Source organism: Triplophysa rosa, linkage group LG12 (assembly GCF_024868665.1).
Source record: "Triplophysa rosa linkage group LG12, Trosa_1v2, whole genome shotgun sequence".
Lineage (NCBI taxonomy): Eukaryota > Metazoa > Chordata > Actinopteri > Cypriniformes > Nemacheilidae > Triplophysa > Triplophysa rosa.
In genome coordinates this window covers 9,462,451-9,481,052 of record NC_079901.1, presented here as the reverse complement: position 1 = coordinate 9,481,052, position 18,602 = coordinate 9,462,451, and the positions used below count along the sequence as shown (strand labels likewise).

At 39.7% G+C, this 18,602-nt stretch overlaps 1 protein-coding gene across 5 annotated transcripts in view; it reads left to right on the top strand.

Annotated features, from left to right (window-relative positions):
- kirrel3b (kirre like nephrin family adhesion molecule 3b) overlaps nt 1-18,602 on the top strand; it is a 192,868-nt gene that overhangs the window by 121,680 nt on the left and 52,586 nt on the right. For all 5 annotated transcript variants that reach the window (XM_057348185.1, XM_057348183.1, XM_057348186.1 and 2 more), the window contains exons 2-3: nt 1,741-1,890; nt 8,608-8,757. In XM_057348185.1, coding sequence (XP_057204168.1) covers nt 1,741-1,890; nt 8,608-8,757 — 300 coding nt within the window. The remainder of the gene's footprint in view (nt 1-1,740; nt 1,891-8,607; nt 8,758-18,602) is intronic.

Here is an 18,602-nt window from a genome sequence, read left to right as displayed (position 1 = left end):
TGCTGAATATGTTTTTGTTTTATTAAAATTCTAAGTCTAAGATTATAAGTCTTTATTTAGGGGACACAAGGGGATGCAAAGGGGGGCTTAAAACAATAAGTTTAAGAAACACTATACAGTACATGTAAACATACCTTATCATCATTTTGACTAAGAAAAACTTTTGGCAGTTCATGCACAAGCATGTCTTTATAGACCATGTGCACAATATGCGAAAAAGCATTCAGAAGCAGCTTCCTGTTGGCCGGAGAGTACACATTATCCAAGTACTACAGAAAACCTAGACTTGGCCTTCAACTTTTTTATTATAATATCGACTAGGCAGTACTTTTGACATCCCTACAGTAAAGTATAACTAAGTTAGACACAAACACACACACACACATCAAGAAATGGAGGGGTGGTGAGTGTCCCACGGTAGTGAGTATTGATTAACCAGTACACTGAGATTTACAATGGAATGAGTAATATCAGCCATCTTCTCCGATTTTAGATAGCCACACATCAGGGAGAGCTGCACAGTTCAACATGATCTCCGTTAAACAGCACTGCCAGCAAGATACCCGTCATCTCTCCACTTAGACAGCTCAATGCAATATTGATAGCTGACATGTCAAACCGTTGTATTCTTGAGCGCGTATGAGTGCACATGCGATATGTTCCCCCATTGACATGTTGCAGTTTGAAATGGAGCACATTTGTCTTGTAACTAGATTCGATTTGGAGACAGACATCGTATTTAGGATGTTAAAAGCGATTGGCTGAGTTTGCAAAAACAGAGAACCTGATAGTGTCTGACTTGATAGAACACACAGCAAATGTACTGTAACTATTTTACAAGGTGGTCGTGTTCCTGTTCATTTGTACAATGTGAATCATGCAAATAATGTAAGATTGTCAAAAAAGGATGAAGGAAGCCCCACCCCTAAACTGGGGCAAAGGCAGAACATACTGAAATGAGAATTAACAAAAAAATTGAGATGAGAAGTTACGAATTACCAAGAGGTTATGTATGTTGTCACATTGTCACATTAACCGAAGTTACTTCTTGGATGTCTGTTAGCATCCCATTCATCTAAATGACACTTGTTTAGCTGGCACATGCACATTCAGGCATATGTTCAAGGGCGCTGAGCTGTATAGGTGCTTATTTCTTTTTCATTGTGAGCCAATCACCTGAGCTGTAAATGTCAGATGTGAATGTGACTCTGGAGCAGAGGTGAAATGATGTGCTGACAATGGCGATAGGCCAATGGCACCACAAGAATATGCACATGTCCAAACCTTTTACTAGCACCTATCCTAAAACCTACCTTGACACTCCCTTAAGTACTGCGAGAGGAGCTGACACATTCAGAAGACACTTCTTCTGCTACTTTTATTTTGCTTTCATTCCCTTTATATCTATAACACCCTCCTTTAAGAGGCATCAGATGCCTCCTGCTGACAGCATTCTCCAGCCACTCATACCTAATAGAGTTTAGACCTTCACTCTTTTTGCGTTCTGTATTTTTCTGTGTGCTGTTGACAGGCTGACGGGCACTTCACCATTGCATCTTAATCACCCTTGAGTCCTCGAGAGCTTTTCTTTGAATAAATTCTCCAAATGAGGTCATGTAACATTAAACCATTTCATAATGGATCTGAGCTTTTAAAGAGGCCGTGTAAGGAAAGAACTGGAAAGTGGTGCGTGGCACCAGAAGCACTAGAGGTAAACTTTCTTTATCTTTGTCGTTTCAGGAGTTGAGGCGGTGTTTTCACAGCAGCCCCAGGACTTGGTGGTGGTGGCTGGCCAGCAGGTCACGCTGCCCTGCTCCATCCCCGGTTACCACGGCGTTGTGCTGTGGATCAAAGATGGCCTCGCATTGGGCGTCGGAAGGGACCTTTCAGGTAACACAAAGTTCTGAATAAAATCTACCACAAAAGTGTTGGAAAAAGGCGAAAGCATTTACATTGATTGCATTTTACACTTGGACTAACAGCCAGCCCTCATCAGCTGCTCTAACAACTAAATAGGTTTTAAACAAGGCGTTTTATAATTAAGGTTGACTTTGGTGCACAAGTTTAAGCTAGGGGGTGTAATTGCTTTTTAAAAAACTGTCCATTTGGTGCCCGGCGTAGAAGAACGAGAGCGACTAAAATTAAGTACATTTACCGGCTAATAGCTTGAGAAGTATGTGACTCTTCCCCACTAGAAAGTGCTGCTTGTTGTGCTAAGCTAATTGCTAATTTGTGCAAACAATCATTGGTTCACCTATAAAACCCACTACCAAACGTTATCAACTTATATTCATGAAGGTCTGAAACAGTTGGTCGTCCTTTATGACATTTACAGTGGATTTTCTTGGATTACAATGTACAAATTCCCTGTTTGAACAAAACACCCTGTTGAAAAAAACAGCATATGCTGGTTAGGTATGTTTTGATGCTGGTTTGCTGGTTTGTGCTGGTTTAAGCTGGTCATGTGCTGGTCCTTAGCTGGTCATGTGATGGTCCTTAGCTGGTTTAAGATGGTCAAACCAGCATCAAAACATACCTAATCCAGCATATGATGTTTTTTTTCAACAGGGATGGTGGGTCATTTTGAAAGATTAAACAAAAGTGTAGATACCGGCAGGGTTGGCTTGAAATGAACTGTCACATAAGAGTAAATCAATGTTTCACTCCATATTCCCATCACGCTTAAAGTACTTGGGATACTTCCAGCACAAAGCATGACGTAAAGCCCACTTGGCCTCTTTAAAAACATCCGCTGGGTTGATCTGTAAAATTAAATATGTGTTCCAGTGGAGATTGGAGGTCTGTTTGTCTTTGACCTTCAGGGGCTGCTGCTCTGTGGCATGTTGGCAATGATAGTGGTCTTTAATTAAACCCCAAAAGATGACTTAGTCCCAATAATTCCAACCCCGTTCGAGAGCTTGTCATTATCGTGCTCTTGGGAGCCGGTCCACAGCAGTGTAAACAGTGGGTGAAGGGTTTTATAATTGTCAAACGGCAAGAAAGTCGAAGGTGGGGTGGGTCGCAATCGTGGCGCTGCGCCTGTAGGACTCGCGATTATGAGAGAGGAGACCGAGAACGACACTTAACGGTACATCAGCTGCAGTTTAACAGTCACAGCCAGGAGCCGAGGGCCAACCCGATCCGAGTCGAGAGCGCCGTCCAGCTCTTTATGTGGATCAATGGCAGGCCAACGCTTGGAGGGCCGTGAAGAATTTCAATGAAGTCCCATGCACCCTCCATCCTTCTTTTTTACAACGTGCAATTTTTTCGAGATACCAAGAGCCAGCGCTTCAGACAAAAGGGCACTTTAAAAGCAAGCACAGGGTACGGGGCGGAGTGCAAAGCGTTGACATGAATGACACTTTACAGGATAAAACTCTGCACAGCTGCTCCTTTTATCAGTCTTGCATGCGTCAACAAGTAATGCTGCGTCCAATAAAGAAAATTGACACATCTACGACTGTACTCCAAGCCAGCAGCTGCACACATAAAAAGAGGGGAGTACAACAGCTTATACAAACGCAACGCATTTCAATATCAGCCCGCTCAGCTATTCGCACAAGAGGCGTTGCGGTGGCTCATTCAATGGTGTTTCAGTTGAGGACGACGTTGATTAAAATGAGAAATATCGAACAATATGTTTAATAAATCAGCAGACGAAAGAGCGACGATTCTTATCGCAGCCGAGTTCTTCATTGAGGTCTTCTCGCTTGCGGTTCTAATTAAAGACATCGGCTCAAGGCTGCCGCAAACATTCAAGTAAAATAAATATCATGAATATGCCCAGTTTGCTGGTGCAAGACTAAATATGAATTTGTAGACCCTCATGTTGTTCAAAACCTGTACATGTCTTTGTTTTTATGTGGAACACAAAAGAAGATATTTTGAGAAATGTCCAAACAATGGAAGTCAATGGGGGCCAGTGTTGTTTAGTTACCAAAGTTCTTCAAAATATCTTCTTTTGTGTTCTGCAGAAGAAAGAAAGTCAAACAGGTTTGGAATGACATACAGAGTATTTTTTGGCTAACTGTCTCTTTAAGGGCGTTTTCACACATAATGGTTTGTTTCGGAACCTGGTGCGTTTTCTCTCTTGGTTCGATTCGTTTAGGCATATGTGAACACGGCAATCGAGCTAGGATCCGCCCCAAAACAATCGCTCCGAGACCGCCTGAACAAGGTGGTCTCGGCCCGATTGCAAACGAACTCTGGAGCGGTTCGGTAGACGTGTGAAAGCCATCCGACCCAACAGACCAACGAACCAGACTGTATCACAATGTATGATGGGTAATTATTATATAAAGTTGCGTGACGCAAAAGGGATTGTTTTGCTAATGGCTCCCTGTAACAATCTTCAAAGTAAGGAAGGAAGGAGGCGGGAACCGGCGAACGTTTAACCAAACTTTTAATAAAATAAACAAACAACAAAACGAAAGTAAAGTGCTGACAGCTCCCTCACAGTCCACTGCCGGCCACACAAACACAATAAAACATAACATAAAATCCAGGCCTGGTTCTCTCTCATCCTTCTCCTCCTTTTATGCTTCCTGAGCTCCGCCGTGAGATACGCGTGACAACGCGCAGCTGACGCTCATTATCACTCGCGTTACAGACCGAAAAATAAACAGATGCACTCTGACCAATAGAAGGAGAGTTTTCTCGCACGTGACTTTTATTAACAAAGTTTGGTCCGTTTGGAAATATTGCCTTGTGAATGCGAACCGAACTAAAATTAATTTAAATATTGTAAAGATTTAACCCCCGGTTTCGGAACAAAGCAATCGATACACAGGTGTGAAAACGCCCTTAAGTGTCCCACAGGCCCAACTTGTGGGATTCAATTTTGAATTCTGTTTTATTTCTATAGCGCATTTCACAAAGTGCATTGTTGCAAACTATCTTCAACTTTACAGAAAACATTTTAGCACAGAAAGAAGAAAACAGGATGATTAAATCAAATATGAAAAATATAACTAATATAAATACATGAAAAACATGCAAAAGTACTTGAAACAACTACAGCAAAAGCAACGTTGGTCTTCTCACATTAAGGCAACATTCTGTGCAATCCACAGTCACAGATCAACGTTAAAGATTTTTGGTTTCTCGAGCCAAGACATTCAGAATCAGACAGAAGGAAAGAGATCTCTCGCCTCGGATGTAATTAACACAGTTTCTCTCGACCGTTTCCTCGGTCTGAGGCGTCAGGCAGATACACTTACTCATCTGCTCGACCATTAATCACTGCGTCACGTCTTCATTCACGGCCCTCTCCCCTTCCATCGATCCAACATGAAGACTAATCCCTTCCTGTCCTGATGGATTCATTAGCTCTAATGGGGCTATTTTATAATGTTTGCTTTGCCTGATGTGGGTTGTCTTTGAGATTCATTGTGATCACTGGCAGTTTTTTTTTTCATTTTTCTTTACGGCACCCTCTGCCATGCATCACTTGGGCATATTGTGGGGCATGCATGATTTATATAATGAGATATTCATTTAAGAGATGTCCAGAGAAGAGATGAAATGCGTCTCGCGTCTTAGGATTTATAAGACATCACTTGAATAAGGAATATTACAGGTGGGTGGATGCAATTTTTTAGATCATTGTTATTTGACTGAAGGAGTGATGCTAGTCCACACAGACTTTCATAAGAGAATCACTGCAAGAAATCCTTGATGATTTCTAACTATGACAGCTCGATATTGCGTGCTGCAGTAAAAATATAGCCTAACTCATTTCTAATTTTTCTAAACACAATTTGTCGTTGTATAAATTTAGTAGTTAAATCACAAGCTTATGCGAGCTTATTCCTGAGCCAGCATTGGTCAAAGCAATGCATTGTGGGATCACATTTTGTTGTTCGATTAGTTAGGCATTTCTAAGTAGTTTATATATAACCAGTTTGATAAATTACCCAGACGTCATAACGCCTGGTAAATCAGGAGTGCTGTTAGAAGCCAGTGCATGTGTTCTGTATCCATCGGAGAAAAATAAGACCTCAAGATTTGCAGCTAGGCATCAAGTGGCAATACATGCTGCAAAACAACCATCAATCTCTCATCAAGAATAAACACAGTACTGAAGCAAGCCGATGGCCATTAAAATGGCTCTGTTTGCTTCACTTGCTTTGACTGGCTGCCACGGTAAACAGTGCTTGATTTGGTTACGGTCAACATTGCTGGCCTTGAGTTTTAATCCGATAGTCCTTAGGGGACATTTTATTGCACAGAGGTTCTTCTTTAATAGCTCAAGAGAGTTCACAGTGGTGTTCCATTTGAGTGTCTTTCGCCTTATTTAAGAGTCATTGTTCTGAAATAAAAATGAGGCAGTTGTCACAAATGAGACTATTAAGGATACAAGGCTGTAAAATAACGAAAGTTAACTCAGATCATTTTTTAAAATAATGTAATGAAAAAAGTTTGAGTTCATATCACAATGTGTGTTTTGAGGCTTTCGTTATCAGCAAATCAATGTGCAATGTAGGGTCACATGTACAGTAGGTACATATCCAAACCACTTACATCACACAAAGTCAGCATAGACCTTTTACATAATAGCTTTTTTCTTACAAGCATCACAATACGTGTAACCTTTGCAACAGCACTTTCAAAAACGCCGATAATTTTAGTCCAGTAAGCGATGTGGGCACAGACTGCTTTGATGGGTTATTAAATGTTTGTTTTTGGGTTATCCTGCCTCTGTTCGGTCTCCCACTCACTTAGAGAAATTAAAAGCCATATGTGGGCAGATGAAACACATTGCACCATAATCATCTGCTCCTCTCTCCTCAATAGGGGAAAATGAGAGACACTTCATGGTCTATTAAAAGTGAATGGGATCCAATGAGGCAACAGGCAATAATTGGCATTTTCTGGCACAGTGATTTCAACAGTCAGGCTCAAGGACTTAAAAGCCATTAGTCTAGAGTCCGGTCTATTTTTCACTTCTTTCTAAAGCAATATGTTACAGCGCATCCCTCTTCCGAGCCTCATTGCTGGAGATTACAGTGATGGCTGCGGTAATAGCACTGCGCTAGGGTGCACGAGCAGGTTGGATCTCAACACGGCACTTGAAAACATATAGGTGATTTCGAAAATGCCCTTTCAATCGCATTTCTAAACAAGTGGAGTCTGTTATATAAACCTCCCTAATCAAAATCCGTGTGCTGTTTTTAAACCTCCAAAAAGTTTGAGCCGGATGTTCTTTTCTAAACCAACAAGATAAGATGGCTTACGATGAGTCTTGGAGGGACAAGGGTGTTTGACCATTATGTCTTCTCATCGATGCACGGTGGAAAATCGATATTCCGCCGCCGGTCGCTCGCTGGCGGGGATTCAAATGGCTCCTCTGTGGATCTAGAAGCGGGATCACTTTTGAAGGTGTAAATTTAGCCGCATGAGAAGAGGTATTGAATTAAATGGAGAAATAAATGCGCCGTGCTTCTTTCCGTGGAGGAATAAGCTGAGATCAGCTTCTAACGCTATTAAATCCATGTCTCCCATCACAATCAATTACCGTCTCGCTTTGGAAACAGGGACCGCGCTAACCGCAATAATAGCACTTTTCGAGGGTCTCGCTGGAAATGGCAAATCTCGAATAATTAGGAGTATTTTGCCTCTCGAGAGCCGTCAGAGACGTTTATATGGAGAGGCTGGGAAATGTAGCACGTCGCAATCGAACGCATGCTTTTCTGCGCGACAAACCAAGCCTTCCCTTTCGCTTCCTATGCAAATCTTCCACTAATAGTCTGCTGATGTGCTTTAAAGGTTCCACTCGCCGTGGTAAAACAGTCAGGTTTCCCTGAAATACGCCACGCTGAGTGTATTATTAAACCACAAATCACCGTTCCTGCATCAGCGGAACACATTTCAATCTTCTCACGGCTTGTGTGTTGCTTACTAAGTATTACACCTACACTTGAACAGCGGCACGCTTGAGGACCGCTCGAGTGTCTGATAGCGACACCAGCGGATTGACTCAACCTCAATCAACAAATCGTCTCACCTCCATCACCACCGGCAGAAAGTCTCACCCAGACTCATACCGGCCTCGCACCTCTGCTCATCATCTTCTGTTTATTTACTGAAGGTCACCGCTGTGTACTTGCCTGCTCTGGTCTCACCTTGGCTTTTTTTAAGGTACAATCGTCAATTATTTTTCGTTTGCAGCAGAAAGAAAACAGCCCTCGGATTTAGATTCTGGAGAACGTACAGTAAAGTAGGCATAGAAACGTGGCAAACTGATGTTTTTATTTTTTTTCAATAAACCACACGCTAATGAAAACTGACAAAAGACTTAAATAGCCTTTCTGAAGATCTCTGATGCAAATAATGCGATATTCTTTGATATCCAGCGGTTGCTAACAAACAGTGAATGTTGCATCAGCCGCTCTCAGTAGCTCCCTGTGGCATTCAGGGATTACCTTGTACTGTCATGAAGTGACTAAAAAGCCAATACCTCAGTGCTGTCAGGTAAGTCCCAACTGTGTTGCAATTAACAAGACACAATTTCTCTCGCTATTAGATAACCAGAAGCATATTTCATGTGTATCGCCGTTTTTGAAACACACCGCTTTATGATGTTAACTGGCGGGCTCTATTTTTCAGGTTACCCTCGATACGCTGTGGTCGGGGATCACACTTCGGGCGAGCACCACCTGCGAATCCAGAGGGTGGAGTTGATGGATGATGCCGTGTTCGAGTGCCAGGCCATTCAGGCTGCCATGAGGTCACGTCCTGCCCGACTCACTGTGTTAGGTAAGTCACAGAATGCACTCACATAGATTTCTGGAGTCTATTTGACAAATGCACATCGGTATACAAAGGCAAAATGCACTAATGAGAACACTGAAACGGAGGAAAAAAGTTATTTTAGTGACCTTGATAAATGTAATATTCATATGATGTCAGGTTCTTTTAATCACAGCACAGTTAAACCAAACTGTGAGGACAGATTATAGTCTAAGCTATCTACTTTTGGACATAACTCCTATCACAGCTACTGTATTCTGTTGGAAAATCAAATGTATTATTAAAATGAAACATTCAACGTTTTTTTTCTTATTATCTTTCATTTAATATTCACAAATCAAATTAAAATAGGCGTTCAGACTGATTAAAATGATATCAACCTATCTTTCTGTACAGCGAAGAATGATGTACAGTATTAAAAATAGATTTTTCACTGACCAACCTCCCCTCCAGCATCATAAGTTCTCAGTTTTAATTTCCTGCTGCAAATCTCACAGTCGCCATTATTAAACTGGTGAGGTCATTGAATCTTAATCAAGTTTTATTGGGTTATTATTCAGCGTTGCTGTTTCTGCGATATTGGGCAACTGCAATACATTGTTATCTGTGCCCAGGTTATAATAAACCAGGTGGGTTTATCTTCTCTCAAGAAAGACCAAGACCCATCCACACAGACTCAATGTGTTATACTGTATAACAGAAAACTAAGGTATAATGAGAGAGCACTAACTGCAGTTGGGTTTGGGTGGAGCTATGAAGAGGGTGGGGTTAAAAGACACATTTTGTGTTTTTTGTTATATTCACCACAAGAAAATGACACTTACCTGGAATTAGACTAAAACTGTAGTGCATTGTTCACCATAGACATATAGAGATGCCGTATTGACTTCATGCCAGTGGTACCACCAATGCAGTTAACTACCAATGGCACCACCATAATGGGGAAGTCAAGATTGTACTATGAACGCATATAAGTGAACAGATATGTTTTTTCTGGATGGAAAACACAACAACGTTTATATTCTCAAACAATTTCAATGGTTTATGATCCACGAGGGTGCAAAAACGTTCTGTATTCATTTACTTATTTATTGTCAGAGTTTTTTTTCATAATTTTTATTATCATAGAAATCATAAAAAACTTAAAAACTCAGGCTTGTCAAGCATTGAAAACAGTTTTGAAATGTAAAAGTACTTTTTTTCTGCAGCTCTCTCTTTCATTTATATGTTTATAAAGCAGTCTTGCCCTCCCCAATATGGCGGCACCATTGACACGTCATTGCAACAGGTCAATGTGCACAATGTGACATCTATGTTATTAACCTCCATCAACTTGGTGACTGGTGGACATGGGAGCACCGAAAGACAGATGGTTTTGTTTATGTTCATTTTCTCCTGCTGTGGTCAATAATAATTGAGCTTTGATTAGTTCTCAATGGGTCTCAATCAAATCTCTTCCCCTTATCTTTTATGATAGAGAAAATGTTTATGATACATATTGTAACAGAAAAGACCCCCCTTAATGAAAAATTGCTAGAACGACATTACAAAGTATGCGCATAGGGTGCCCACATTTACACATGGAAAATGCTTATTCTGTATTCAGCAACACAGTTGATGATGCTCTAAAAATTTAATCATGACTGCACTTTATGCCAAAATGTAATATAAATGGACATGGAGGTGGAAGCAATAAATAAGTAAAAAGACCCCCTTTAAAGAGGCCATTCATCACACCCATTTTGGCAACTGTCTCACACTTTGGTAAACAGTCTCAAGCCTTTGGAAAGCCATGGGTGACCAGATCATACAACCTCTGCTTGTGTATGCAAGCTCTGCAGCAGACAGATCTCCAGGCTGTCTTCTGCAATGTCAGGAGCTCAGCCTCAGCAGCGCTGATGACAGGAATGGGACTGTGACTCCATCTTTCCTGTATTTCCTACCTGACAGCTGAAATGGTCCCTCAGCTCCTCTCCATATCACTTCATGACTCAGCCGTCTCTCACACAGCCGCTGAACATCTGCTGAAGACCGGGGCAGGTGTACTCTCTACAGACTGAGTTCACAACAGTGCCGATATGCCATTCTCGCTAAAGGCTCTGATATCTGACCGTGCATTGGAAAGTTTGGAAACTAGAGTTGAAGTCCTAACTCCATGAATTATCAAGTCCTTAACACTACATTTCTGAAGCATTTTAGTTGCTGCAAGAGAGAAAAACGTATTCTTCAAAATAGTTGCTCTTTGGGAAGATTAATGTTGACCTAAAAAAGATTCAGGTCCTCTGAGCCCAAAAAGAAAGTACGTTCTGAGTGTTAAACCTCTACTTTTCACTATTTTCTCAGGACCTTTGTAAAAAACGTGATTTCTTAAAGTTATATTGGTGACCTATGGAGTAAGACTGATGAAAAACAGATTAAAAGATTTTCTTTAAAGAGCAAAACCCGCATCATTCTGTATGTCTTTTGTGACATGAGATGGGATAAGATGGCTAAACCATGAATGTAAAACTTGTTGCAGAATTGTGGGATTGCACCTCTTGAGGTCACCATTGCTGAATTAGGTATGAAGACACGGAAAGAGCGATTCTTCTTGTAGCTGTCTTCTTACCCTTTAGGCTAATTATATCCCGCCAGATGTTAGCCGTCCTTACCTTCTCACCCATCCCTTCAGCACTAATCTTAGCTCAAGAGAAAATGGACTGCAGACATCGAGTAATGGAAGGAGAAAACCTGCTTCTGGCCTTATGAAACTAGCAAAAGGTTATTTAGTGCCACCGAGCTTCTCATTTTGTGTTTTGCTTTTCCGCTGTGGGCTCAGAACCTCTACCTTTGGGTCTTTTGCGAAACCCTTATCACTTTCTACTATGTTTCTGTAGTTCAGCTGTTATGACATGACACAGACAACATCAAGGTCGCCGGTTCGTTTCCCTGGGAATGCACTTAGCGATGAAATGTAGCTTTAATGCACTGTACTTTAGGTTTGTGTAACAACATTTGCGAAATGCACCAAACTCTATTTTTCAAGTCTCCGACCCCATGTGTTTTATTGGTATTGTCTTGCTAATGGATCTCAAAAACTGTGTAGCCAGACAACCTTCTGTTATCTTATAAGTGCTGAAATTGCCCATTAATAATATTTGCTTTGCAAGGATTAAACTTCTTGAAACACACAAGGGCTAAATGTCTCAACTCACTTCTCATTTCATTCTGCTCAAATTATTAATTTTGAATTCATAACTAATGGAAGATCAAGTATCCCTGTGGGAAGAAGTAAATAGGTAAAGACATTTGGAATGTGCATTGCTTCACGTTCAGATGTCTCAAAGCCTGAGCCTATCGTTTGATAAACAGCTTCAAGGCAAGAAGATTATTAACTTTTAATTGCAAATCACGAGACGCGAGAAACCGCTCAACACGTATTCAAGAATCACAGCGCATAGCGTGATGAAGATAAACAAAGGTCATCCATTCAGATTCCATTTCCACACAGATTTATACTAGCAGCAAACTCCAAATAATCTCTTTGGGCGTGAGAGGATGAGAGTCGTCTGAAAATGAATCAATGTAAACATACATGCCTGACCTAGAAATAAAATAATTAACATTTCTTAGAGAGTAACAAATCACTCTTAAAGCGATAGTTCACTCAAAAATGAAAATTGTGTTATCATTTACTCCCCCTCATGTCGTTTCAAACCTGTATGACTTTCTTCTGCAGAACACAAAAGAAGATATTTTGAAGTAACCGAACAACACTGGATCCCATTGACTTCCACTGTATGGACCATTTCTTAAAACATTTCTTAAAATAGGAAAAAGGATCAGCACACTTTCAAAAAAGGCTGAAATTTTTTGACCTCTGTATTATCAAAAAATGTGTTTGGTCGAGCCTTTTTTCGACAGTGTGTGGATCCTTTTTTCTATTTTTGGATATATTTGCTGGATGCACCTACAGTTACGGGATACCTTGACGTGTGGACTAATGTTTGGCGCCACAACATTTTCTGCTTGTCATTAAAATATTCTTCTGTGCTCCACAGAAAAAAGTCGCATACAGGTTTTGAATGATATGAGGGTGAATAAATGATGCCAGAATTGTTGTTTTGGGGTGAACTGTTAACATAACATTATACAAGAATGAATTAAATAAATAAATACAAAGTAAACAAATAAGTCTAAGAAGCTTATTAATAAAACAGTAGTCCAAAGAAAGGTCACGAATACAGGAAAACAATATATAAAAAACAAATATGAGTGGTTAAAGCTGGTTTATATCTCATTCTGTATGAACCACTGCACATACAACTGTCCACACGAATCAGGCAGATGTTATTTAAATGGACTATTAGTTTTACAGGAAGTTCCAACCTGCTGGTCTATGACCTCACACATCTGTAAACACTGCTGAATGTGATCTGACAGACCGGACAGATGTTCTGCTATATGCAAACATCAGGTTGTCAGTATTTGTGATATAATTTTGACGTAATATGCAATGACACTTTTGCGAACAGACACTTTTGTTGTTTATTAATTCTGCTGCTCACAAACAACCGACCACATAATAACCATTATAGCTATATTTAGCATGACGCAGGTCTAGGTGGTCTTCTGGTGAAGCCGGTTGACGAAGGAAACTAGTAAACTAGTTACAAAGTGCTGACGGGGTCAACACCAACCAAAACACAACATAGGCAAATGCAATGAAGTGTTTCCAGCGGTTTGTTCTGCGTCTCGCTGCTTAGTTTACTCTTCACGCCACCACAAACACCACCTGAGGCTTCCAACCTCCACCCAATCACAATCTGACCCCACCATCCATTTTCAAGCAGAGGTACCCAACCGTATCTCATAACTTCCTCTCTGTGTGGTCAGAAGCCATGACAATTCTCTCAAAAAACAAAATGAGCCTCTGTGTAATGGTCACGCCAAACCCAGCCCCCCGCACCACCAGTGGCCCAGTACCTTTGAAGCTTATTCAAAAGCAAAATCTTATTTTCCTCCCATCACCTTTGGTTTCTCCATCCATGACTCCATTCTGCTATAACTCAGACAGGTAGAGTCCGTTTTGAAGGGAAGGCAATCTGGCTGGGCGTCAGTCATGCATAGAGCCGTTGAAACCTTACACATTCAGATCCTGCCAAATAGAGGAATAGAGAGAGCGAGAAGGAGATGGAGAGAGAATAGGGATAACAAAGTGTTTTCCACAGAATTCCTCTCTCCGGAAAGAAACACATTAGTGACAGCTTTGAAAGGAACTTTGATATGGGCCAATGAGCCACATATGTCAATTGTCTCCATTTCTGACATGTTTTCGATTGCACTTCCTTTTCTTTGTTTTTCTGTTGATCTATCAAAGCCCGTAACAGCAGGTGACTTGGGACGTCGCTGAAACAGACGGGTATCGTTGTTGTGCCAAACACGTCAGCAGAGCCAAAACACACTCTTGTCTGAAAACTCACCCATTCACTTTACACCAGATTGCTTTCTCGGCAATCCCAGAATCCTCTGGTCCTCTAGCTGTGCACAGGATTACAGCTCATATCATCTTAACTCCTGCACGGTCTTGTTTTTGATGTCAGTAACTCAACTTCTCAAGCCACTGGCTGAAAGGTCCACTGTAAATGAAGTGAGATTTTCAGCACTGTAATTACTATAGCATCAAACCCACTCTGGAAAATAAAACCCATCTCTCTCTTTTTCTGAAACCTTGCCCACACTGGTGATTTAGAAAGCTTGTAGCTGAATCTGAAGGACCCCAGCTGATTGGACCAATGTTTCAGTCCATTTAGTTAATTGAAAATCCATTTGCCTGCAAGTTATTTATTGTTTTCTTCAGTGACACGCTACGAGTAAAATGTTTTCTCACCTTAAGGCAGGTCTGCCTTCAAGAAATTGGAGGTTATTTTTGTTATGCAGTATCTGCTGCAACTTAAAAACACATAAAAAAAGAGTATGCTTAAGGAAGTGATTTCTTCAAGACTTTCAGGATTGTCGTCTAGTCAAGCTCAGGCACTTAAATATATACGGTATATACAGTATATATATATATATATATAATATTGACTGTAATGAGTATTACTATACACATACATGTGCTGTAACACTAGCAGTGTACAGTATACTATATTAGGATTTTTATAAAAACATAATAGAATTCATCAAATTCAATATTATTCCAGATTTGTCATTTAAATTTATTAAGTGTTTTAAGACATATAGTTAAGTATTCTATTGACGGTTTCATTTTAACAACATAAACAAACGTTACTGAGTATGCGCCCTTTTGTGGCCTCAACTGAACTTTCGATACACATTCACAAACAATAGAGTGCCTGTGTAGATTATTTCTGATAACAATCAAAAGAAACCGAGAAGAACCATTACTTGGCTAAACTTGTCTCTCCGATATTTTGAAGAATCTAGCTCAACCGCTAGATGTCAATGTACCATACGGCTTGTTAAATGCGACAGACCTACAGGATCCATTCAACAAATTCTTTATTTAATAAAATGAACATACGACAAAATTCAACAAATTCTTTATTTAATAAAATGAACATACGAAAAAATTCAACAAATTCTTTATTTAATACAATTATTATACAGTAAAATAATAATACTAATTAATGTTAACATAAATTAAATTAAATATAAATAGTTACATTCATAGGTATTTTAGTTTAAAGTCACTATGAAAAACTGTTATGTTATGCCTCATATTACAATTGTCCAGTGTAGCAAAGTTCAATAGAAGGGAAGGAAGGAGGCGGGAACCGGCGAACATTCAAAACATTTAATCAAAATAAATAAACAATAAACAGCATTAAAACAGGCCGGCAGCCCCTCACGGACGACTGCCGGCCACACAAACATAAATATAAACAAAACTTAACTAATGTCCGGGCCCGGTCCTCTCTCGCCGTATTCTCCTGCCGTTCGTCCTTTTATGCTTCCGCTCCTCCGTGAGAGATACGAGGCCGGAATGACGCCCAGCTGACACTCATTATCAATCGCGTCCCGGCCTAGCTTCTTCCTCCCACGGCTCTCGTCACGCCTCCCTCGTCACATCCAGTATATCACTTTCCTTTAAAATTAACATTTTTGTCACTATTTACTGTTCTTTCAAAACCGTGTGACTTCCACCACGACCCGAGCAGATTTTTAACATATTTTCCATGCAGTGACTGTAAACTTTGAAAATGACAGAAAAAAAGTTTAGTGAATGTGGTCTATACAACTTTTAAATAAAGTTGTATTAAAAGTCTTCTGAATGATTTTTTTGGTTTGCATAATATATATCATGAAAAATCTTCATATCCTTTGCAGTTCTTATATCTTGTTCACTGATATCATGTCCTATTCATTTGATCTCCTGTTTGAAAGAGTAACACAACACACAGTGTAACACAGTGGTATAAGCTACTTTTATTTTTTGACGTTGTTAAAGCTTGAAAAACACTTTCCTCGGAAGTGTTTGTTTTAAGAATGAGGGCAATCTGAAAAATGTGTTGAATTTCCTCTTTTGTGTTTCACAGTCATACAAGACTGAATAATTTGTATTTTCAAGTGTACCGTCCCTTTAAATTAACATGTACCAATCAAGAGCCCTCTCCATTTATTCCAAACTCTGTTCTCCTTCAAAACAACTGATGTAAAAGCCAATACGTTCATCAGCACAGACACAAAGAAATATGGTCTGTTGGGTTTTCTCTTCAAACAGCCAAGTGGAGGGTGAAAGAATTGCAGCCCACTAGCCAGTAATTAAAGAGGAGCGATCAATCTGCGCTGCAGACCGACTCATGAGAAATCTATCGAGTGACTGCGGTAAAGCGCTAATTTGAAACCATTAGGGTATGCAGAGTTTGCAAACAGGCCCGTAATGATGATGGCTAGCGTGGCTACAGGGTTGCCCTTTGTACCGCTGTCAGACTGGAAGTGTCTGTGAAGGCTGAAATTGGATAGGAACGTCTGACAAAACCTCAACCCCAAAGCTCGAAATAACAGCTCCTACTTATAACCATCAGTGTCATTTGTAGAGCGTGGACACGGTCATCAATACAGACAGGCTTGTGATGGAAGAACACTATCAAACACAAATAGAGGTCTGGCGTTTGAAGTAAAAAACAGAAGTGGGCCCATAGGCTTGCTTTAGATCCACAAGCCGTCTTCCGGAAATGTAATTCTTTGGATCCGCATTGGGAAATTAAATAGCTCTTTTGAGATTAGCACGGGCAATACTTTCTTTAATAATTGTGCGAGTCTACATTAATAACATAATCTGCAGGAGAAAAATGAATAAGAATAAGATATTTCCTATCATTTATGCTACAAAAGGCAGCGAAGCGTGGCTGTGATCTGACTGATATGAGAGAGAAAGAATTCCTCTGTTTCAGAAGTTTTCCGTTCTGATCACTCACACGCTCTGAGAAAGTTACTCATAAAAACTCACTCTTTCCGAATATTTCCACATTAAAATAAAATGTGCGTCCTTTCAAGGACATCCAGCTCAGAGATTTCATTCATTCAGTCGTAATTTGAACCGTCTGCATTAAAAATGGACCCACTTGTGGAGACTAATAAATATCCATAACTGTCTATCTGGGTCAAGTGAGAGTCAAGACGACGTGTGAAAAAAATAAAAGCCTCCGGAGCATATCTTCCTTGTATATTTAAATACCATATCTACAGTATGATTTGATTTTGCACATGAACACAATAGAATCTTTGACATCAAACAAACTGTCAAAGGAAAATCACATGAACAGCGATTATTAAAACACCAAATCCGTCATCTATCTTCTTACCTCCAAATCATACTCTTTCAAATCACAGTTTATATTAACTTCTATATCTGCTGTTATATGTTTACGAGCAATATGAAAAATGTAGGTGAGAACACAACTTCTACAATAATAACAAACAGTAACATCAGAGACGGGAGCAAACTATAATATTGTGTGGGCACTCTAAAAAAAAGATGTATTTTTATAGTGGGATTCATACCTTAAAGGGACGCTCTACCCAAAAATGACAATTCTGCCATGATTTACTTTTACAATTTGTTCCAAACTTGTATACATTTCTTTGCTCTGTTGAACAGAAAGAAAGATATTTGGAAGAACGTTACCAACGGACATTTCTGGGGCACCATTGATTACCATATAGGACAAATTTAAATGGTAATCAAAGGTGCCCCAGAACTGTGTGCTTTTCCTAAATTCTTTAAAATATCTCATTTTGTGTTCAACGGAACAAAAAAAAAAAATAAATTAAACAAAAAAAGAAAAAAAAAGAAACCCAAAAAAAAAAAATAAAAAAAATAAAACAAAAAATAAAAAAAAGCAGACAGTTTTTGTTTGCTTATAAACAGAAGGTGCATTTGAAGGCAAGCAATTACATAAAACTTAAAAGAGTTAATGCATCTTTGTCCTTATGCTTCATCTTTTTTTGGGGAGGAGATTACTAGCAATTGATACAAATGTCAAAACGGTCAGATAATTCGTTGGTGTCTATAGCCCTCAGTGTTGAAAAACTCATTTCTCCTTCCTTCTGGCAACAGTGAATTGAGTTCAGTGCCTTTTTCTTTTCTTTTTTCAATAATTGACTATACTCTTATCAGTTTTAAGATGTTGCCATCTGACTCTCCTCAATGCTTTAGTCCGAGTCTATTACATTCCAATAAAAAAGGTGTAATCTGTATTTTATCCACCACATCACAACGCTGACAAAACCTATTGAAAACCATTGTAGAACCCCCATCTGCTCATCCATCCAGATCATCTTCTTATCCAGCTTCAGCTCTTTAAAATGGTATCTGTGAGAATAATTTATATTGTTTGCATATCCTA